The sequence below is a fragment of the Hyla sarda genome, unplaced genomic scaffold (genome assembly GCF_029499605.1).
Source record: "Hyla sarda isolate aHylSar1 unplaced genomic scaffold, aHylSar1.hap1 scaffold_399, whole genome shotgun sequence".
NCBI classification, from domain to species: domain Eukaryota; kingdom Metazoa; phylum Chordata; class Amphibia; order Anura; family Hylidae; genus Hyla; species Hyla sarda.
The window spans coordinates 103463-130394 of record NW_026610416.1 but is presented as its reverse complement, the minus strand read 5'-3'; the positions used below and the strand labels follow the sequence as shown (position 1 = coordinate 130394).

General features: G+C 40.5%; 1 protein-coding gene across 4 annotated transcripts in view; it reads right to left on the bottom strand.

Moving 5' to 3' along the window:
• Positions 1-26932, bottom strand: part of SLC4A2 (solute carrier family 4 member 2) — a 218033-nt gene that overhangs the window by 106904 nt on the left and 84197 nt on the right. For all 4 annotated transcript variants that reach the window (XM_056553833.1, XM_056553831.1, XM_056553832.1 and 1 more), the window contains exon 2: positions 17393-17561. In XM_056553833.1, coding sequence (XP_056409808.1) covers positions 17393-17452 — 60 coding nt within the window. In that variant the 5' untranslated portion in view covers positions 17453-17561. The remainder of the gene's footprint in view (positions 1-17392; positions 17562-26932) is intronic.

Sequence of the window (26932 nt, the reverse complement as noted above, 5' to 3'; positions counted from 1 at the left end):
GCACTAGGCGGTTTCTCTCCCCGGCTCCTCTCTTCTCTGGTCCGCTGCAATCTGTTCCTGTGCCTTCCGCCGTGGAGGCTATGCAAGTAGACCGGTCTCGCCTCACACCACAAGAGAGGACACGCCGCCGCAATGAGAACCTATGCCTGTACTGTGCCAGTACCGAACACTTCCTGAAGGATTGTCCTATCTGTCCTCCACGTCAGGAAAGACGTACGCTGACTCTGCACAAAGGTGAGACAGCTCTAGGTGTGAACTCTGCTTCTCCACGTCTTACCTTCTCAGCTGTGGCCTTCTTGGATTCTGGATCTGCAGGAAATTTTATTTGGCCTCTTTCGTTAACAGGTTCAACATCCCAGTGACCAGTCTCGCCAGACCCCTCTACATCGCTTCAGTTAATGGTGAAAGATTGGACTGTACTGTGCGTTACCGCACGGAACCCCTGTTAATGTGCATTGGATCTCATCACGAAAAAATAAAATTTCTGGTCCTCTCTAACTGCACCTCTGAAATTCTTCTCGGACTGCCTTGGCTCCAACGCCATTCCCCTACCCTTGACTGGACCACCGGGGAAATCAAGAACTGGGGTGCTTCTTGCCACAAAAAATGCCTCACGCCTGCTCCCAGTCCTGCCAGTCAAACCTCTATGGCTCCTCCTATACCAGGTCTCCCCAAGGCCTACTTGGACTATGCCGATGTTATTTGCAAAAAACAAGCAGAGACTTTGCCTCCTCACAGGCCTTATGACTGCCCTATTGATCTCCTTCCTGGTACTACTCCACCTCGAGGCAGTATCTATCCTCTGTCGGCTCCGGAAACACAAGCCATGTCGGATTACATCCAAGAAAATCAAAAAAGGGGATTCATCCGCAAGTCTTCCTCCCCTGGCGGAGCGGGGTTCTCTTTTGTCTCCAAAAAGACGGTTCCTTACGGCCAAGCATCGATTACCGCGGTCTTAATAAGATCACTATAAAAAAACGCTATCCCCTGCCTCTTATCTCGGAACTATTTGATCGCCTACGTGGCGCTAACATCTTCACCAAATTGGATTTAAGAGGTGCATATAATCTCATCCGCATCAGGGAAGGGAATGAGTGGAAGACCGCAGTTAATACCAGAGACGGACTCTTTGAATATCTGGTTATGCCCTTTGGGCTCTGCAACGCCCCTGCTGTCTTCCAGGACTTTGTAAATGACATTTTTTGTGATCTGTTATATACCTGCGTGGTGGTTTACTTGGACGACATTTTGATTTTTTCTTCTAACCTCGAAGAACACCGCCGTCATGTCTGTCTGGTGCTCCAGAGACTCCGGGACAATCAATTATATGCCAAGATGGAGAAATGTCTCTTTGAATGCAAATCTCTTCCCTTCCTAGGATATTTAGTCTCTGGCCAGGGACTTCAAATGGACCCAGACAAACTGTCAGCTGTGTTAGATTGGCCATGCCCCTCCGGACTCCGAGCTATCCAACGCTTTTTGGGGTTTGCCAATTACTATCGACAATTTATTCCACATTTTTCCACCATTGTGGCCCCAATTGTGGCCCTAACCAAGAAAAACGCCAACCCTAAGTCCTGGACTCCCCAAGCGGACGAGGCATTTAACCGTCTCAAAACTGCCTTTTCTTCTGCTCCCGTACTCTCTAGGCCTGATCCATCTAAACCCTTCTCTCTGGAGGTAGACGCCTCCTCGGTGGGAGCCGGAGCTGTACTCCTACAAAAAAACTCTTCTGGACATAACGTTACTTGTGGTTTCTTTTCTAAGACCTTCTCTCCGGCGGAGAAAAATTACTCCATTGGTGATCGAGAACTACTGGCCATAAAACTGGCTCTCGAGGAATGGAGGCACCTGCTGGAGGGATCCAAATACCCAATTAATATATACACTGATCACAAGAATCTCTCTTATCTTCAGTCTGCCCAACGGCTGAACCCTCGCCAGGCTAGGTGGTCGTTGTTCTTTGCCCGTTTTAACTTTGAGATTCATTTTCGCCCCGCTGACAAGAACATTAGGGCTGATGCCCTCTCTCGCTCCTCTGATGCCTCAGAAATGGAAGCCCCCCTGCAACACATTGTTCCTCCTGACTGTCTGATCTCCTCTTCCCCAGCTTCCATCAGACAAACACCTCCTGGAAAGACTTTCGTCCCTCCACGCCAGCGCCTCAAGATCCTCAGGTGGGGACACTCCTCACACCTCGCCGGCCATGCTGGCATAAAAAAATCCATCCAACTCATCTCTCGATTTTATTGGTGGCCTACCCTGGAAACAGATGTTGCTGATTTTGTTCGGGCCTGTACAGTCTGTGCCCGGGACAAGACTCCTCGCCAGAAGCCTGCCGGTCTCCTTCATCCTTTGCCTGTTCCTGAGCTACCATGGTCCCAGATTGCCATGGACTTTATAACGGACCTGCCTTTATCCCATGGCAACACAGTGGTCGTTTTGGGTGGTCGTTGATCGTTTCTCCAAGATGGCACATTTTATTCCACTTCCAGGTCTTCCTTCTGCGCCACAGTTGGTGAAACAATTTTTTGTGCACATTTTTCGCCTTCACGGGCTTCCCACGCATATCGTCTCGGATAGAGGCGTTCAATTTGTGTCGAAATTCTGGAGGGCCCTCTGTAATCAACTTAAAATCAAATTAAATTTCTCGTCTTCCTATCATCCCCAATCCAATGGGCAAGTGGAGAGAGTTAACCAGGTTCTTGGTGACTATTTGCGACATTTTGTTTCCTCCCGCCAGGATGATTGGGCCAATCTTCGACCCTGGGCTGACTTCTCGTACAATTTCAAAATCTCTGAATCCTCTGCTAAATCCCCGTTCTTTGTGGTGTACGGCCGTCATCTCGCATCTAAGACGGTCAGAGGTAAAAAAAAAATTCTTGTAGATTGGGAGAATTGCGGCCCTGAGGAGAGGTCATGGGAACCCGAGGAGAACATTCTCGACAAGGACCTCATTCACAAATTTTCAGGTTCCAAAAAAAGGGGGAGACCCAAGGGGGGGGGGGGGGGTACTGTTACGCCGAGCGCTCCGGGTCTCCGCTCCTCCCCGGAGCGCTCGCAGCGTGTTTCTGTTCGCAGCTCCCCGGTCAGACCCGCTGACCGGGAGCGCTGCGATAATGTCTCTAGCCGGGATGCGATCCGCGATGCGGGAAGCGCCCGCTCGCGATTCGCATCCCGGTCCGCTTACCAGACTCGTTCCCCGTCTGTTCTGTCCCGGCGCGCGCGGCCCCGCTCCCTAGGGCGCGCGCGCGCCGTCTCTCTGCGATTTAAAGGGCCGGTGCACCACTGATTGGCGCCTGGTTCTAATTAGTGTGTTCACCTGTGTACTTCCCTATATAACCTCACTTCCCCTTCCCTTCCTTGCCGGATCTTGTTGCCATTGTGCCAGTGAAAGCGTTTCCTTGTGTGTTCCTAGCCTGTGTTCAAGACCTCTTGCCGTTGCCCCTGACTACTATCCTTGCTGCCTGCCCTGACCTTCTGCTACGTCCGACCTTGCTCTTGCCTAATCCCTTGTACCGCGCCTATCTCAGCAGTCAGAGAGGTTGAGCTGTTGCCGGTGGATACGACCTGGTTGCTACCGCCGCTGCAAGACCATCCTGCTTTGCGGCGGGCTCTGGTGAAAACCAGAAGCAACTTAGAACCAGTCCGCCGGCACGGTTCACGCCAATCCCTCTCTGACACAAAGGATCCACCTCCTGTGTAATATCACACATGTAATATGGACGCTCTCCTGTGTAATATCACACATGTAATATAGACGCTTTCCTGTGTAATATCACACATGTAATATAGACGCTCTCCTGTGTAATATCACACATGTAATACAGACACTCTACCGTGTAATATCACACATGTAATACAGATGCTCTCTGGCATAAAATCACACATGTAATATAGACGCTCCCCCTGTGCAATATCACACAAGTAATACAGACACTCTCCCGTGTAATATCACACATGTAATATAGACACCCCCCCCCGTGTAATATCACACATGTAATACAGACGCTCTCCGGTGTAATATCACACATGTAATACAGACACTCTCCCGTGTAATATCACACATGTAATATAGACACCCCCCCCGTGTAATATCACACATGTAATACAGACGCTCTCCGGTGTAATATTACACATGTAATACAGACGCTCTCTTGTGTAATATCACACATGTAATACAGACGCTCTCCTGCGTAATATCACACATGTAATATAGAAGCTCTCCTGTGTAATATCACACATGTAATATGGACGCTCTCCCATATAATATCACACACGTAATATAGAAACTCTCCTGTGTAATATCACACATGTAATACAGACGCTCTCCTGTGTAATATCACACATGTAATATAGACACTCCCCCCGTGTAATATCACACATGTAATACAGACACTGTCCCGAGTAATATCACACATGTAATACAGACGCTACCCCGTGTAATATCACACATGTTATATGGACACTCGCCCCCATGTAATATCACACATGTAATATAGACGCTCTCTCGTGTATTATTACACATGTAAGACAGACGCTCTCCCCGTGTAAAATCACACATGTAATACATACGCTCTCCTGTGTAATATCACACATGTAATATAGACGCTCTCCTGTGTAATGTCACACATGTAATATAGACGCTCTCCTGTGTAACATCACACATGTAAACATAAGTTCCCACGTGTAATATCACAAATGTAATACAGACGCTCTCTCGTGTAATATCACATATGTAATACAGACACTCTCCTGTATAATATCACACATGTAATACAGATGCTCCCCGTGTAATATCACACATGTAACACATACGCTCTCCTGTGTAATATCACACATGTAATATAGACGCTCTCCTGTGTAATATCACACATGTAATACATACGCTCTCCTGTGTAATATCACAAATGTAATACAGATGCTCTCTCGTGTAATATCACACATGTAATACAGACTCTCCTGTATAATATCACACATGTAATACAGACCCTCTCCCGTGTATTGTCACACATGTAATACAGACGCTGTCCCGTGTAATATCACACATGTAATACAGACACTGTCCCGTGTAATATCACGCATGTAATACATACGCTCTCCTGTGTAATATCACACATGTAATACAGACACTGTCCCGTGTAATATCACGCATGTAATACATACGCTTTCCTGTGTAATATCACACATGTAATACATACGCTTTCCTATGTAATATGACACATGTAATACAGACGCACTCCTGTGTAATATCACACATGTAATATAGACGCTCTCCTGTGTAATATCACACATGTAATATAGACGCTCTTCTGTGTAATATCACACATGTAATACAGACGCTCTCCTTTGTAATATCACACATGTAATTTAGACGCTCTCCAATGTAATATCACACATGTAATATGGACGCTCTTCTGTGTAATATCACACATGTAATATAGACGCTCTCTCGTGTAATATCACACATGTAATACAGACGCTCCCCCCGTGTAATATCACACATGTAATACATACGCTCTCCTGTGTAATATCACACATGTAATATAGACGCTCTCTCGTGTAATATCACACATGTAATACAGACGCTCCCCCCGTGTAATATCACACATGTAATACATACGCTCTCCTATGTAATATCACACATGTAATACATACGCTCCCACGTGTAATATCACACATGTAATATGGACGCTCTCCTGTGTAATATCACACATGTAATATAGACGCTCTCCTGTGTAATATCACACATGTAATATAGACGCTCTCCTGTGTAATATCACACATGTAATACAAAAGTTCCCACGAGTAATATCACACATGTAATACAGATGCTCTCTCGTGTAATATCACAAATGTAATACAGACACTCTCCTGTGTAATATCACACATTTAATACAGATGCTCTCCTGTGTAATATCACACATGTAATACAGACACTGTCCCGTGTAATATCACACATGTAATACATACGCTCTCCCGTGTAATATCACACATGTAATATAGACGCTTTCCCGTGTTATATCACACATGTAATAAAGACGCTCTCCTGTGTAATATCACACATGTAATACAGACGCTCTCCTGTGTAATATCACACATGTAATAAAGACGCTCTCCTGTGTAATATCACACATGTAATACAGACGCTCTCCTGTGTAATATCACACATGTAATACAGACACTCTCCTGTGTAATATCACACATGTAATACAGACGCTCTCCCGTGTATTATCACACATGTAATACAGACGCTGTCCCGTGTAATATCACACATGTAATACAGACACTCACCCGTGTAATATCACACATGTAATACAGACACTCTCTTGTGTAATATCACACATGTAATACAGATGCTCTCCCGTGTATTATCACACATGTAATACAGACGCTGTCCCGTGTAATATCACACATGTAATACAGAGGCTCCCCCTATGTAATATGACAAATGTAATACATACGCTCTTCTGTGTAATATCACACATGTAATATAGACGATCTCCTGTGTAATATCACAAATGTAATACAGACACTCTCCTGTGTAATATCACACATGTAATACAGACGCTCTCCTGTGTAATATCACACATGTAATATGGACGCTCTTCTGTGTAATATTACACATGTAATATAGACGCTCTCCTGTGTAATATCACACATGTAATACAGATGCTCTCTGGCATAATATCACACATGTAATACAGACGCTCTCCTGTGTAATATCACACATGTTATACAGACACTGTCCCGTGTATTATCACACATGTAATACATGCGCTCTGCTGTGTAATATCCCTCATGTAATACAGACGCTCTCCCGTGTAATATCACACATGTAATATAGACGCTCCCCCCCGTTTAATATCACTCACGTAATACAGACGCTCCCCACGTGTAATATCACACATGTAATACAGACGCTCTCCTGTGTAATATCACACATGTAATACAGACACTTTTCTGTGTAATATCACACATTTAATACAGACGCTCTCCCGTGTATTATCACAAACGTAATACAGACGCTCCCCATTGTGTAATATCACACATGTAATACAGACGCTCCCCCCGTGTAATATCACACATGTAATACAGATGCTCCCCCCATGTAATATCACACATGTAATATAGACGCTCTCCCGTGAAATATCACACATGTAATACAGACTCTCTGCTGTGTAATATCACACATGTAATATAGACGCTCTCCTGTGTATTATCACACATGTAATACAGAGGCTGTCCCGTGTAATATCACACATGTAATACAGATGCTGTCCCGTGTATTATCACACATGTAATACATGCGCTCTGCTGTGTAATATCACACATGTAATACAGACGCTCCCCCTATGTAATATCACAAATGTAATACATACGCTCTCCTGTGTAATATCACACATGTAATACATACGCTTTCCTATGTAATATCACACATGTAATACAGACGCTCTCCTGTGTATTATCACACATGTAATACAGACGCTCTCCTGTGTAATATCACACATGTAATGCAGACGCTCTCCTGTGTAATATCACACATGTAATGCAGACGCTCTCCTGTGCAATATCACACATGTAATATAGATGCTCTCCTGTGTAATATCACACATGTAATACAGACACTCTACCGTGTAATCTCACACATGTAATACAGATGCTCTCTGGCATAATATCACACAAGAAATATAGACGCTCTCCTGTGTAATATCACACATGTAATACAGACGCTCCCCCCGTTTAATATCACTCACGTAATACAGACGCTCCCCACGTGTAATATCAAACATGTAATACAGATGCTCTCTCGTGTAATATCACACATGTAATACAGACGCTTTTCTGTGTAATATCACACATGTAATACAGACGCTCCCCCCGTGTAATATCACACATGTAATACAGACACTCCCCCCGTGTAATATCACACATGTAATACAGATGCTCTCGTGAAATATCACACATGTAATATAGATGCTCTCCTGTGTATTATCACACATGTAATACAGAGCCTGTCCCGTGTAATATCACACATGTAATAGACGCTGTCCCGTGTATTATCACACATGTAATACATGCGCTCTGCTGTGTAATATCACACATGTAATACAGACGCTCTCCCGTGTAATATCACACATGTAATATAGACGCTCCCCCCGTTTAATATCACTCACGTAATACAGACGCTCCCCACGTGTAATATCACACATGTAATACAGACGCTCTCCCATGTATTATCACACACGTAATACAGACGCTCCCCACCGTGTAATATCACACATGTAATACAGACGCTCCCCCCATGTAATATCACACATGTAATACAGACGCTCTCTCGTGAAATATCACACATGTAATACAGACGCTCTCCTGTGTAATATCACACATGTAATATAGACGCTCTCCTGTGTATTATCACACATGAAATACAGAGGCTGTCCCGTGTAATATCACACATGTAATACAGACGCTGTCCCGTGTATGATCACACATGTAATACATGCGCTCTGCTGTGTAATATCACACATGTAATACAGACGCTCTCCTGTGTATTATCACACATGTAATACAGACGCTCTCCTGTGTAATATCACACATGTAATACAGACGCTCTCCGGTGTAATATCACACATGTAATGCAGATGCTCTCCTGTGCAATATCACACATGTAATGCAGACGCTCTCCTGTTTAATATCACATGTAATGCAGACGCTCTCTTTTGTAATATCACACATGTAATTTAGACGCTCTCCTGTGTAATATCACACATGTAATGCAGACGCTCTCCTGTTTAATATCACATGTAATGCAGACGCTCTCCTGTGCAATATCACACATGTAATATAGATGCTCTCCTGTGTAATATCACACATGTAATACAGACGCTCTACCGTGTAATCTCAAACATGTAATACAGATGCTGTCTGGCATAATATCACACAAGTAATATAGACGCTCTCTTGTGTAATATCACACATGTAATACAGACGCTCCCCCGTTTAATATCACTCATGTAATACAGACGCTCTCTCGTGTAATATCACACATGTAATACAGACGCTCTCTCGTGTAATATCACACATGTAATACAGACGCTTTTCTGTGTAATATCACACATTCAATACAGACGCTCTCCCGTGTCTTATCACACATGTAATACATACGCTCTGCTGTGTAATATCACACATGTAATACAGACGCTCTCCTGTGTAATATCACACATGTAATACAGACGCTCTCCTGTGTAATATCACACATGTAATACGGACACTCTCCCGTGTAATATCACAGATGTAATGCAGACGCTGTCCTGTGTAATATCACACATGTAATTTAGACGCTCTCCCATGTAATATCACACATGTAATACAGACGCTCTCCCGTGTAATATCAAAAATGTAATGCAGACGCTCTCCTGTGTATTATCACACATGTAATACAGACGCTCTCCTGTGTAATATCACACATATAATACAGACGCTCTCCTGTGTAATATCACACAAGTAATATAGATGCTCTCCTGTGTAATATCACACATAATACAGACGATCTGCTGTGTAATATCACACATGTAATACAGACGCTCCCCCTATGTAATATCACAAATGTAATACATACGCTCTCCTGTGTAATATCACACATGTAATACAGACGCTCTCCCGTGTAATATCACACATGTAGTACAGACGCTCTCCTGTGTAATATCACACATGTAGTACAGACGCTCTCCTGTGTAATATCACACATGTAATACAGACGCTCTCCCGTGTAATATCACACATGTAATGCAGACGCTCTCCTGTGTAATATCACACATGTAATATAGACGCTCTCCTGTGTAATATCACACATGTAATATAGATAATCTACCGTATAATATCACACATGTAATACAGATGCTCTATTGCATAATATCACATAAGTAATATAGAAGCTCTCCTGTGTAATATCACACATGTAATACACACGCTCCTCCCCTCGTTTAATATCACACACGTAATACAGACACTCCCCCCGTGTAATATTAGACATGTAATACAGACGCTCCCCCAGTGTAATATCACACATGTAATACAGACGCTCCCCCCGTTTAATATCCCACATGTAATACAGACGCTCTCCCTTGTAATATCACACATGTAATATAGACACTCCCCCCGTGTAATATCCCACATGTAATACAGACGCTCTCCTGTGTAATATCACACATGTAATACAGATGCTCTCCTGTGTAATATCACACATGTAATACAGACGCTCTCTCGTGTAATATCACACATTTAATACGGACGCTCTGCTGTGTAATATCACACATGTAATACAGACGCTCTCCCGTGTAATATCACACATGTAATGTAGACGCTCTCCTGTGTAATATCACACATGTAATACAGACGCTCTCTTGTGTAATATCACACATGTAATAGACGCTCTCCTGTGTAATATCACACATGTAATATAGACACCCTCCCGTGTAATATCACACATGTAATATGGACACTCCCCCGTGTAATATCGCACATGTAATATAGACACTCCCCCAGTGTAATATCACACATGTAATTTAGACGCTCTCCTGTGTAATATCACACATGTAATATAGACGCTCTCCTGTGTAATATCACACATGTAATACAGACGCACTCTCGTGTAATGTCACACATGTAATACATACGCTCTCCTGTGTAATATCACACATATAATATAGACACCCCCCCATGTAATATCACACATGTAATACAGACGCTCCCCCGTGTAATATCACACATGTAATATAGACACTCTCCTGTGTAATATCACACATGTAATATAGACACTCTCCTGTGTAATATCACACATGTAATATAGAAATCCCCCGTGTAATATCACACATGTAATATAGACACTCTCCTGTGTAATATCACACATTTAATACAGACACTCCCCCTGTGTAATATCACAAATGTAATACAGACGCTCTCCTGTGTAATATCACACATGTAATACAGACGCTCTCCTGTGCAATATCACACATGTAATGCAGACGCTCTCCTGTGTAATATCACACATGTAATTTAGACGCTCTCCTTTGTAATATCACACATGTAATTTAGACACTCTCCTGTGTAATATCACACATGTAATGCAGACGCTCTCCTGTTTAATATCACATGTAATGCAGACGCTCTCCTGTGCAATATCACACATGTAATATAGATGCTCTCCTGTGTAATATCACACATGTAATACAGACACTCTACCGTGTAATCTCAAACATGTAATACAGATGCTGTCTGGCATAATATCACACAAGTAATATAGACGCTCTCTTGTGTAATATCACACATGTAATACAGACGCTCCCCCGTTTAATATCACTCATGTAATACAGACGCTCTCTCGTGTAATATCACACATGTAATACAGACGCTCTCTCGTGTAATATCACACATGTAATACAGACGCTTTTCTGTGTAATATCACACATTCAATACAGACGCTCTCCCGTGTCTTATCACACATGTAATACATACGCTCTGCTGTGTAATATCACACATGTAATACAGACGCTCTCCTGTGTAATATCACACATGTAATACAGACGCTCTCCTGTGTAATATCACACATGTAATACGGACACTCTCCCGTGTAATATCACAGATGTAATGCAGACGCTGTCCTGTGTAATATCACACATGTAATTTAGACGCTCTCCCATGTAATATCACACATGTAATACAGACACTCTCCCGTGTAATATCAAAAATGTAATGCAGACGCTCTCCTGTGTATTATCACACATGTAATACAGACGCTCTCCTGTGTAATATCACACATATAATACAGACGCTCTCCTGTGTAATATCACACAAGTAATATAGATGCTCTCCTGTGTAATATCACACATAATACAGACGATCTGCTGTGTAATATCACACATGTAATACAGACGCTCTCCCGTGTAATATCACACATGTAATGTAGACGCTCTCCTGTGTAATATCACACATGTAATACAGACGCTCTCTTGTGTAATATCACACATGTAATAGACGCTCTCCTGTGTAATATCACACATGTAATATAGACACCCTCCCGTGTAATATCACACATGTAATATGGACACTCCCCCGTGTAATATCGCACATGTAATATAGACACTCCCCCAGTGTAATATCACACATATAATTTAGACGCTCTCCTGTGTAATATCACACATGTAATATAGACGCTCTCCTGTGTAATATCACACATGTAATACAGACGCACTCTCGTGTAATGTCACACATGTAATACATACGCTCTCCTGTGTAATATCACACATATAATATAGACACCCCCCCATGTAATATCACACATGTAATACAGACGCTCCCCCCGTGTAATATCACACATGTAATATAGACACTCTCCTGTGTAATATCACACATGTAATATAGACACTCTCCTGTGTAATATCACACATGTAATATAGAAATCCCCCGTGTAATATCACACATGTAATATAGACACTCTCCTGTGTAATATCACACATGTAATGCAGACACTCCCCCTGTGTAATATCACACATGTAATACAGACGCTCTCCTGTGTAATATCACACATGTAATACAGACGCTCTCCTGTGCAATATCACACATGTAATGCAGACGCTCTCCTGTGTAATATCACACATGTAATTTAGACGCTCTCCTGTGCAATATCACACATGTAATATAGATGCTCTCCTGTGTAATATCACACATGTAATACAGACACTTTACCGTGTAATATCACACAAGTAATATAGAAGCTCTCCTGTGTAAGATCACACATGTAATACAGACGCTCCCCCCGTTTAATATCACACACGTAATACAGACGCTCCCCACCGTTTAATATCACACATGTAATACAGACGCTCCCCCGTGTAATATCACACATGTAATACAGACGCTCCCCCCGTGTAATATCACACATGTAATACAGAACCTCCCCCCGTGTAATATCACACATGTAATATAGACGCTCTCTCGTGTAATATCACACATTTAATACAGACGCTCTCCTGTGTAATATCACACATGTAATACATACGCTCTCCTGTGTATTATCACACATGTAGTACAGACGCTCTCCTGTGTAATATCACACATGTAATGCAGACGCTCTCCTGTGCAATATCACACATGTAATGCATACACTCTCCTGTGTAATATCACACATGTAATATAGATGCTCTCCTGTGTATTATCACACATGTAATACAGACGCTCCCCCTGTGTAATATCACAAATGTAATACATACGCTCTCCAGTGTAATATCACACATGTAATGCAGACGCTGTCCCGTGTAATATCACACATGTAATGCAGACGCTCTCCTGTGCAATATCACACATGTAATACAGACGCTCTCCTGTGTAATATTACACATGTAATTTAGACGCTCTCCCGTGTAATATCACACATGTAATGCAGACACTCTCCTGTGCAATATCACACGTGTAATACAGATGCTCTCCTGTGTATTATCACACATGTAATGCAGACGCTCTCCTGTGCAATATCACACATGTAATACAGATGCTCTCCCGTGTAATATCACACATGTAATGCAGACGCTCTCATGTGCAATATCACACATGTAATACAGATGCTCTCCTGTGTATTATCACACATGTAATGCAGACGCTCTCCTGTGCAATATCACACATGTAATACAGACGCTCCCCCCGTGTAATATCACACATGTAATACAGAACCTCCCCCCCGTGTAATATCACACATGTAATACAGACGCTCTCTCGTGTAATATCACACATTTAATACAGACGCTCTCCTGTGTAATATCACACATGTAATACATACGCTCTCCTGTGTATTATCACACATGTAGTACAGACGCTCTCCTGTGTAATATCACACATGTAATACAGATGCTCTCCTGTGTAATATCACACATGTAATATAGATGCTCTCCTGTGTATTATCACACATGTAATACAGACGCTCCCCCTGTGTAATATCACAAATGTAATACATACGCTCTCCAGTGTAATATCACACATGTAATGCAGACGCTCTCCTGTGTAATATCACACATGTAATATAGATGCTCTCCTGTGTATTATCACACATGTAATACAGACGCTCCCCCTGTGTAATATCACAAATGTAATACGGACACTCTCCCGTGTAATATCACACATGTAATGCAGACGCTCTCCTGTGCAATATCACACATGTAATACAGACGCTCTCCTGTGTAATATCACACATGTAATGCAGACGCTCTCCTGTGTAATATCACACATGTAATACAGACACTCTCCTGTGTAATATCACACATGTAATACAGACGCTACCCCATGTAATATCACACATGTAATACAGACGCTGTCCCCTGTAATATCACACATGTAATACATATGCTCTCCTGTGTAATATTACACATGTAATGCAGACACTCTCCTGTGCAATATCACACATGTAATATAGATGCTCTCCTGTGTAATATCACACATGTAATACAGATGCTCTCCTGTGTATTATCACACATGTAATGCAGACGCTCTCCTGTGCAATATCACACATGTAATACAGATGCTCTCCCGTGTAATATCACACATGTAATGCAGACGCTCTCCTGTGCAATATCACACATGTAATACAGACGCTCTCCTGTGTAATATCACACATGTAATACAGACGCTCTCCTGTGTAATATCACACATGTAATACAGATGCTCTCCTGTGTATTATCACACATGTAATGCAGACGCTCTCCTGTGCAATATCACACATGTAATGCAGACGCTCTCCTGTGCAATATCACACATGTAATACAGATGCTCTCCTGTGTATTATCACACATGTAATGCAGACGCTCTCCTGTGTATTATCACACATGTAGTACAGACGCTCTCCTGTGTATTATCACACATGTAATGCAGACGCTCTCCTGTGCAATATCACACATGTAATGCATACACTCTCCTGTGTAATATCACACATGTAATATAGATGCTCTCCTGTGTAATATCACACATGTAATACAGACACTCTACCGTGTAATATCACACATGTAATACAGATGCTCTCTGGCATAATATCACGCAAGTAATATAGACGCTCTCCTGTGTAATATCACACATGTAATACAGACGCTCCCCCCGTGTAATATCACACATGTAATATAGACACTCCCCCCGTGTAATATCACACATGTAATACATACGCTCTCCTGTGTAATATCACACATGTAATACAGACGCTCCCCCCGTGTAATATCACACATGTAATATAGACACTCTTCCCGTGTAATATCACACATGTAATATAGAGGCTCCCCCCGTGTAATATCACACATGTAATATAGACACTCCCCCAGTGTAATATCACACATGTAATACAGACGCTGTCCTGTGTAATATCACATATGTAATATAGACACCCTCCCGTGTAATATCACACATGTAATATGGACACTCCCCCGTGTAATATCTCACATGTAATATAGACACTCCCCCCGTGTAATATCACACATGTAATTTAGACGCTCTCCTGTGTAATATCACACATGTAATACAGACGCTCTCTCGTGTAATGTCACACATGTAATACAGACGCTCTCCTGTGTAATATCACACATGCAATATAGACACTCCTCCCGTGTGATATCACACATGTATTACAGACGCTCTCTCGTGTAATATCACACATGTAATATAGACGCTCTCCTGTGTAATATCACACATGTAATATAGACGCTCTCCTGTGTAATATCACACATGTAATATAGACGCTCTCCTGTGTAATATCACACATGTAATATAGACGCTCTCCTGTGTAATATCACACATGTAATATAGACACTCCCCCCGTGTAATATCACACATGTAATATAGACGCTCTCCTGTGTAATATCACACATGTAATATAGACACCCCCCATGTAATATCACACATGTAATATAGACACTCCCCCGTGTAATATCACACATGTATTACAGACGCTCTCTCGTGTAATATCACACATGTAATATAGACATACCCCCGTGTAATATCACACATGTAATACAGACGCTCCCCCCGTGTAATATCACATATGTAATATAGACACTCTCCTGTGTAATATCACACATGTAATACAGACACTCCCCCTGTGTAATATCATACATGTAATACAGACACTCCCCCTGTGTAATATCATACATGTAATACAGACGCTCTCCTATGTAATATCACACATGTAATACAGACTCTCTCCTGTGTAATATCACACATGTAATACAGACGCTCTCCTGTGTAATATCACACATGTAATACAGACGCTCTCCTGTGTAATATCACACATGTAATATGGATGCTCTCCTGTGTAATATCACACATGTATTACAGACGCTCTCTCGTGTAAAATCACACATGTAATATGGACGCTCTCCTGTGTAACATCACACATATAATATAGACACTCCCCCCGTGTAATATCGCACATGTATTACAGACGCTCTCTCAAGTAATATCACACATGTAATATAGACGCTCTCCCGTGTAATATCACACATGTAATATGGACGCTCTCCTGTGTAATATCACACATGTATTACAGACGCTCTCTCGTGTAATATCACACATGTAATATGGACGCTCTCCTGTGTAATATCACACATGTAATATAGAAGCTCTCCTGTGTAATATCACACATGTAATACAGACGCTCCCCCATGTAAAATCACACATGTAATATAGACACTCCCCCCGTGTAATATCGCACATGTATTACAGACGCTCTCCTGTGTAATATCACACATGTAATATAGAAGCTCTCCTGTGTAATATCACACATGTAATACAGACGCTCCCCGTGTAAAATCACACATGTAATATAGACACTCCCCCCGTGTAATATCGCACATGTATTACAGACGCTCTCTCGTGTAATATCACACATGTAAAACAGACACTCTCCTGTGTAATATCACACATGTAATGCAGACGCTCTCTCAAGTAATATCACACATGTAATACATATGCTCTCCGGTGTAATATCACACATGTAATATAGACACTCCCCCCGTGTAATATCACACATGTAATATAGACACTCCCCCCCGTGTAATATCACACATGTAATATAGACACTCCCCCCCGTGTAATATCACACATGTAATATAGACACTCCCCCCCGTGTAATATCACACATGTAATATAGACACTCCCCCCCGTGTAATATCACACATGTAATATAGACACTCCCCCCCGTGTAATATCACACATGTAATATAGACACTCCCCCCGTGTAATATCACACATGTAATATAGACACTCCCCCCCGTGTAATATCACACATGTAATATAGACACTCCCCCCGTGTAATATCACACATGTAATATAGACACTCCCCCCCGTGTAATATCACACTTACGTTCTGGATCACTGATGACACAATCTCGTGAACCTCAGAAGACACCTGTGAGCAGCTCATGGCGGAGGATCAGACAGGACAGCTGCAGCGTGAGGGGAGTCCAGTGCGGCCGCGGTCAGCCCTTCTCCTTATCGCACTTTCGCCGCGGGAGGCGTTGAGGCGTCATAACCTAAGACAGAATATAAGAAATATATTATTAATAAAGAAAACATGAGGACAAAATACCCAGCAGCCCTGGAGGCAGAGTCATCCTGGAATCATGGGGTTAATACTGAACTATAGAGGTAGCAAGGAGTCGGCACTCGTATCTGTGGTGCGTGCGGACAAATAATCATCAGTAATAGGAAAATGAATCCCCGGCACTCACGATCAATGCTTCACCACCAGCTGATGAAGGGCTCCTGCTGGCCGAAACGCGTAATGCAAGTCCCTATTCTGCCGCACTTCTATCTTATGTGTGAATAAACACCCGTCGTGACTAAGCATTGATCGTGAGTGCCGGGATTCCTTTATCTAATACCGGACAATATACTGGTCCTGCACAGTCCTTATATACAGCAGATATATACTGGAAAATATACTGGACCTGTACAGTCCTTATATACAGCAGATATATACTGGACAATGTACTGGTCCTGTACAGTCCTTATATACAGCAGATATATACTGGAAAATATACTGGACCTGTACAGTCCTTATATACAGCAGATATATACTGGACAATGTACTGGTCCTGTACAGTCCTTATATACAGCAGATATATACTGGACAATATACTGGTCCTGCACAGTCCTTATATACAGCATATATATACTGGACAATATACTGGTCCTGCACAGTCCTTATATACAGCAGATATATACTGGAAAATATACTGGACCTGTACAGTCCTTATATACAGCAGATATATACTGGACAATATACTGGTCCTGTACAGTCCTTATATACAGCAGATATATACTGGACAATATACTGGTCCTGTACAGTCCTTATATACAGCAGATATATACTGGACAATATACTGGTCCTGCACAGTCCTTATATACAGCAGATATATACTGGAAAAAATACTGGACCTGTACAGTCCTTATATACAGCAGATATATACTGGACAATATACTGGACCTGTACAGTCCTTATATACAGCAGATATATACTGGACAATATACTGGTCCTGTACAGTCCTTATATACATCAGATATATACTGGACAATATACTGGTCCTGCACAGTCCTTATATACAGCAGATATATACTGGACAATATACTGGGACCTGTACAGTCCTTATATACAGCAGATATATACTGGACAATATACTGGACCTGTACAGTCCTTATATACAGCAGATATATACTGGACAATATACTGGTCCTGTACAGTCCTTATATACAGCAGATATATACTGGACAATATACTGGTCCTTTAAAGTCCTTATATACAGCAGATATATACTGGACAATATACTGGTCCTGCACAGTCCTTATATACAGCAGATATATACTGGAAAAAATACTGGACCTGTACAGTCCTTATATACAGCAGATATATACTGGACAATATACTGGACCTGTACAGTCCTTATATACAGCAGATATATACTGGACAATATACTGGTCCTGTACAGTCCTTATATACAGCAGATATATACTGGACAATATACTGGACCTGTACAGTCCTTATATACAGCAGATATATACTGGATAATATACTGGTCCTGTACAGTCCTTATATACAGCAGATATATACTGGACAATATACTGGGACCTGTACAGTCCTCATATACAGCAGATATATACTGGACAATATAATGGACCTGTACAGTCCTTATATACAGCAGATATATACTGGACAATATACCGGACCTGTACAGTCCTTATATACAGCAGATATATACTGGACAATATACTGGACCTGTACAGTCCTTATATACAGCAGATATATACTGGACAATATACTGGTCCTGTACAGTCCTTATATACATCAGATATATACTGGACAATATACTGGTCCTGCACAGTCCTTATATACAGCAGATATATACTGGAAAATATACTGGACCTGTACAGTCCTTATATACAGCAGATATATACTGGACAATATACTGGTCCTGTACAGTCCTTATATACAGCAGATATATACTGGACAATATACTGGTCCTTTAAAGTCCTTATATACAGCAGATATATACTGGACAATATACTGGTCCTGCACAGTCCTTATATACAGCAGATATATACTGGAAAAAATACTGGACCTGTACAGTCCTTATATACAGCAGATATATACTGGACAATATACTGGACCTGTACAGTCCTTATATACAGCAGATATATACTGGACAATATACTGGTCCTGTACAGTCCTTATATACAGTAGATATATACTGGACAATATACTGGACCTGTACAGTCCTTATATACAGCAGATATATACTGGACAATATACTGGTCCTGTACATTCCTTATATACAGCAGATATATACTGGACAATATAATGGACCTGTACAGTCCTTATATACAGCAGATATATACTGGACAATATACCGGACCTGTACAGTCCTTATATACAGCAGATATATACTGGACAATATACTGGTCCTGTACAGTCCTTATATACAGCAGATATATACTGGACAATATACTGATCCTGAACAGTCCTTATATACAGCAGATATATACTGGACAATATACTGTGACCTGTACATTCCTTATATACAGCAGATATATACTGGACAATATACTGGACCTGTACAGTCCTTATATACAGCAGATATATACTGGACAATATACTGGACCTGTATAGTCCTCATATACAGCAGATATATACTGGACAATATACTGGGACCTGTTCAGTCCTCATATACAGCAGATATATACTGGACAATATACTGGGACCTGTACAGTCCTCATATACAGCAGATATATACTGGACAATATGCTGGGACCTGTACAGTCCTTATATACAGCAGATATATACTGGACAATATACTGGACCTGTATAGTCCTCATATACAGCAGATATATACTGGACAATATACTGGACCTGTATAGTCCTCATATACAGCAGATATATACTGGACAATATACTGGACCTGTACAGTCCTTATATACAGTAGATATATACTGGACAATATACTGGGACCTGTACAGTCCTTATATACAGCAGATATATACTGGACAATATACTGGACCTGTACAGTCCTTATATACAGCAGATATATACTGGACAATATACTGGACCTGTACAGTCCTTATATACAGCAGATATATACTGGACAATATACAGGACCTGTACAGTCCTTATATACAGCAGATATATACTGGACAATATACTGGGACCTGTACAGTCCTTATATACAGCAGATATATACTGGACAATATACTGGACCTGTACAGTCCATATATACAACATATATATATACTGGACAATATACTGGACCTGTACAGTCCTTATATACAGCAGATATATACTGGACAATATACTGGACCTGTACAGTCCTTATATACAGCAGATATATACTGGACAATATACTGGACCTGTACAGTCCTTATATACAGCAGATATATACTGGACAATATACTGGACCTGTACAGTCCTTATATACAGTAGATATATACTGGACAATATACTGGGACCTGTACAGTCCTTATATACAGCAGATATATACTGGACAATATACTGGTCCTGTACAGTCCTTATATACAGCAGATATATACTGAACAATATACTGGACCTGTACAGTCCTTATATACAGCAGATATATACTGGACAATATACTGGTCCTGTACAGTCCTTATATTCAGTAGATATATACTGGACAATATACTGGTCCTGTACAGTCCTTATATACAGCAGATATATACCGGACAATATACTGAGACCTGTACAGTCCTTAAATGCAGCAGATATATACTGGACAATATACTGGTCCTGTACAGTCCTTATATACAGCAGATATATACTGGACAATATACCGGACCTGTACAGTCCTTATATACAGCATATATATACTGGACAATATACTGGGACCTGTACAGTCCTTATATACAGCAGATATATACTGGACAATATACTGGTCCTGTACAGTCCATATATACAGCAGATATATACTGGACAATATACTGGACATGTACAGTCCTTATATACAGCAGATATATACTGGACAATATACTGGACCTGTACAGTCCTTATATACAGCAGATATATACTGGACAATATACTGGTCCTGTACAGTCCATATATACAGCAGATATATACTGGACAATATACTGGTCCTGTACAGTCCTTATATACAGCAGATATATACTGGACATTGTACTGGGACCTGTACAGTCCTTATATACAGCAGATATATACTGGACAATATACTGGTCCTGTACAGTCCTTATATACAGCAGATATATACCGGACAATATACTGAGACCTGTACAGTCCTTAAATGCAGCAGATATATACTGGACAATATACTGGTCCTGTACAGTCCTTATATACAGCAGATATATACTGGACAATATACCGGACCTGTACAGTCCTTATATACAGCATATATATACTGGACAATATACTGGACCTGTACAGTCCTTATATACAGCAGATATATACTGGACAATATACTGGACCTGTACAGTCCTTATATACAGCAGATATATACTGGACAATATACAGGACCTGTACAGTCCTTATATACAGCAGATATATACTGGACAATATACTGGGACCTGTACAGTCCTTATATACAGCAGATATATACTGGACAATATACTGGACCTGTACAGTCCATATATACAACATATATATATACTGGACAATATACTGGACCTGTACAGTCCTTATATACAGCAGATATATACTGGACAATATACTGGACCTGTACAGTCCTTATATACAGCAGATATATACTGGACAATATACTGGACCTGTACAGTCCTTATATACAGCAGATATATACTGGACAATATACTGGACCTGTACAGTCCTTATATACAGTAGATATATACTGGACAATATACTGGGACCTGTACAGTCCTTATATACAGCAGATATATACTGGACAATATACTGGTCCTGTACAGTCCTTATATACAGCAGATATATACTGGACAATATACTGGACCTGTACATTCCTTATATACAGCAGATATATACTGGACAATATACTGGTCCTGTACAGTCCTTATATACAGCAGATATATACTGGACAATATACTGGTCCTGTACAGTCCTTATATTCAGTAGATATATACTGGACAATATACTGGTCCTGTACAGTCCTTATATACAGCAGATATATACCGGACAATATACTGAGACCTGTACAGTCCTTAAATGCAGCAGATATATACTGGACAATATACTGGTCCTGTACAGTCCTTATATACAGCAGATATATACTGGACAATATACCGGACCTGTACAGTCCTTATATACAGCAGATATATACTGGACAATATACTGGGACCTGTACAGTCCTTATATACAGCAGATATATACTGGACAATATACTGGACATGTACAGTCCTTATATACAGCAGATATATACTGGACAATATACTGGACCTGTACAGTCCTTATATACAGCAGATATATACTGGACAATATACTGGTCCTGTACAGTCCATATATACAGCAGATATATACTGGACAATATACTGGTCCTGTACAGTCCTTATATACAGCAGATATATACTGGACATTGTACTGGGACCTGTACAGTCCTTATATACAGCAGATATATACTGGACAAAATACTGGGACCTGTACAGTCCTTATATACAGCAGATATATACTGGACAATATACTGGTCCTATACAGTCCTTATATACAACAGATATATACTGGACAATATACTGGTCCTGTACAGTCCTTATATACAGCAGATATATACTGGACAATATACTGGACCTGTACAGTCCTTATATACAGCAGATATATACTGGACAATATACTGGTCCTGTACAGTCCTTATATACAGCAGATATATTCTGGACAATATACTGGTCCTGCACAGTCCTTATATACAGCAGATATATACTGGACAATATACCGGACCTGTACAGTCCTTATATACAGCAGATATATACTGGACAATATACTGGACCTGTACAGTCCTTATATACAGCAGATATATACTGGACAATATACTGGTCCTGTACAGTCCTTATATACAGCAGATATATACTGGACAATATACTGGTCATGTACAGTCCTTATATACATCAGATATATACTGGACAATATACTGGGACCTGTACAGTCCTTATATACAGCAGATATATACTGGACAATATACTGGTCCTGTACAGTCCTTATATACAGCAGATATATACTGGACAATATACTGGACATGTACAGTCCTTATATACAGCAGATATATACTGGACAATATACTGGACCTGTACAGTCCTTATATACAGCAGATATATACTGGACAATATACTGGTCCTGTACAGTCCTTATATACAGCAGATATATACTGGACAATATACTGGGACCTGTTCAGTCCTTATATACAGTAGATATATACTGGACAATATACTGGTCCTGTACAGTCCTTATATACAGCAGATATATACTGGACAATATACTGGGACCTGTTCAGTCCTTATATACAGCAGATATATACTGGACAATATACTGGACCTGTACAGTCCTTATATACAGTAGATATATACTGGACAATATACTGGACCTGTACAGTCCTTATATACAGCAGATATATACTGGACAATATACTGTGACCTGAACAGTCCATATATACAGCAGATATATACTGGACAATATACTGGGACCTGTACAGTCCTTATATACAGCAGATATATACTGGACAATATACTGGTCCTGTACAGACCTTATATACAGCAGATATATTCTGGACAATATACCGGACCTGTACAGTCCTTATATACAGCATATATATACTGGACAATATACTGGACCTGTACAGTCCTTATATACAGCAGATATATACTGGACAATATACTGGACCTGTACAGTCCTTATATACAGCAGATATATACTGGACAATATACAGGACCTGTACAGTCCTTATATACAGCAGATATATACTGGACAATATACTGGGACCTGTACAGTCCTTATATACAGCAGATATATACTGGACAATATACTGGACCTGTACAGTCCATATATACAACATATATATATACTGGACAATATACTGGACCTGTACAGTCCTTATATACAGCAGATATATACTGGACAATATACTGGACCTGTACAGTCCTTATATACAGCAGATATATACTGGACAATATACTGGACCTGTACAGTCCTTATATACAGCAGATATATACTGGACAATATACTGGACCTGTACAGTCCTTATATACAGTAGATATATACTGGACAATATACTGGGACCTGTACAGTCCTTATATACAGCAGATATATACTGGACAATATACTGGTCCTGTACAGTCCTTATATACAGCAGATATATACTGGACAATATACTGGACCCGTACATTCCTTATATACAGCAGATATATACTGGACAATATACTGGTCCTGTACAGTCCTTATATACAGCAGATATATACTGGACAATATACTGGTCCTGTACAGTCCTTATATTCAGTAGATATATACTGGACAATATACTGGTCCTGTACAGTCCTTATATACAGCAGATATATACCGGACAATATACTGAGACCTGTACAGTCCTTAAATGCAGCAGATATATACTGGACAATATACTGGTCCTGTACAGTCCTTATATACAGCAGATATATACTGGACAATATACCGGACCTGTACAGTCCTTATATACAGCATATATATACTGGACAATATACTGGGACCTGTACAGTCCTTATATACAGCAGATATATACTGGACAATATACTGGTCCTGTACAGTCCATATATACAGCAGATATATACTGGACAATATACTGGACATGTACAGTCCTTATATACAGCAGATATATACTGGACAATATACTGGACCTGTACAGTCCTTATATACAGCAGATATATACTGGACAATATACTGGTCCTGTACAGTCCATATATACAGCAGATATATACTGGACAATATACTGGTCCTGTACAGTCCTTATATACAGCAGATATATACTGGACATTGTACTGGGACCTGTACAGTCCTTATATACAGCAGATATATACTGGACAAAATACTGGGACCTGTACAGTCCTTATATACAGCAGATATATACTGGACAATATACTGGTCCTAGACAGTCCTTATATACAACAGATATATACTGGACAATATACTGGTCCTGTACAGTCCTTATATACAGCAGATATATACTGGACAATATACTGGACCTGTACAGTCCTTATATACAGCAGATATATACTGGACAATATACTGGTCCTGTACAGTCCTTATATACAGCAGATATATTCTGGACAATATACTGGTCCTGCACAGTCCTTATATACAGCAGATATATACTGGACAATATACCGGACCTGTACAGTCCTTATATACAGCAGATATATACTGGACAATATACTGGACCTGTACAGTCCTTATATACAGCAGATATATACTGGACAATATACTGGTCCTGTACAGTCCTTATATACAGCAGATATATACTGGACAATATACTGGTCATGTACAGTCCTTATATACATCAGATATATACTGGACAATATACTGGGACCTGTACAGTCCTTATATACAGCAGATATATACTGGACAATATACTGGTCCTGTACAGTCCTTATATACAGCAGATATATACTGGACAATATACTGGACCTGTACAGTCCTTATATACAGCAGATATATACTGTACAATATACTGGACATGTACAGTCCTTATATACAGCAGATATATACTGGACAATATACTGGACCTGTACAGTCCTTATATACAGCAGATATATACTGGACAATATACTGGTCCTGTACAGTCCTTATATACAGCAGATATATACTGGACAATATACTGGGACCTGTTCAGTCCTTATATACAGTAGATATATACTGGACAATATACTGGTCCTGTACAGTCCTTATATACAGCAGATATATACTGGACAATATACTGGGACCTGTTCAGTCCTTATATACAGCAGATATATACTGGACAATATACTGGACCTGTACAGTCCTTATATACAGTAGATATATACTGGACAATATACTGGACCTGTACAGTCCTTATATACAGCAGATATATACTGGACAATATACTGTGACCTGAACAGTCCATATATACAGCAGATATATACTGGACAATATACTGGGACCTGTACAGTCCTTATATACAGCAGATATATACTGGACAATATACTGGTCCTGTACAGACCTTATATACAGCAGATATATTCTGGACAATATACTGGTCCTGTACAGTCCTTATATACAGCAGATATATACTGGACAATATACTGTGACCTGAACAGTCCATATATACAGCAGATATATACTGGACAATATACTGGGGCCTGTACAGTCCTTATATACAGCAGATATATACTGGACATTGTACTGGTCCTGTACAGTCCTTATATACAGCAGATATATACTGGACAATAT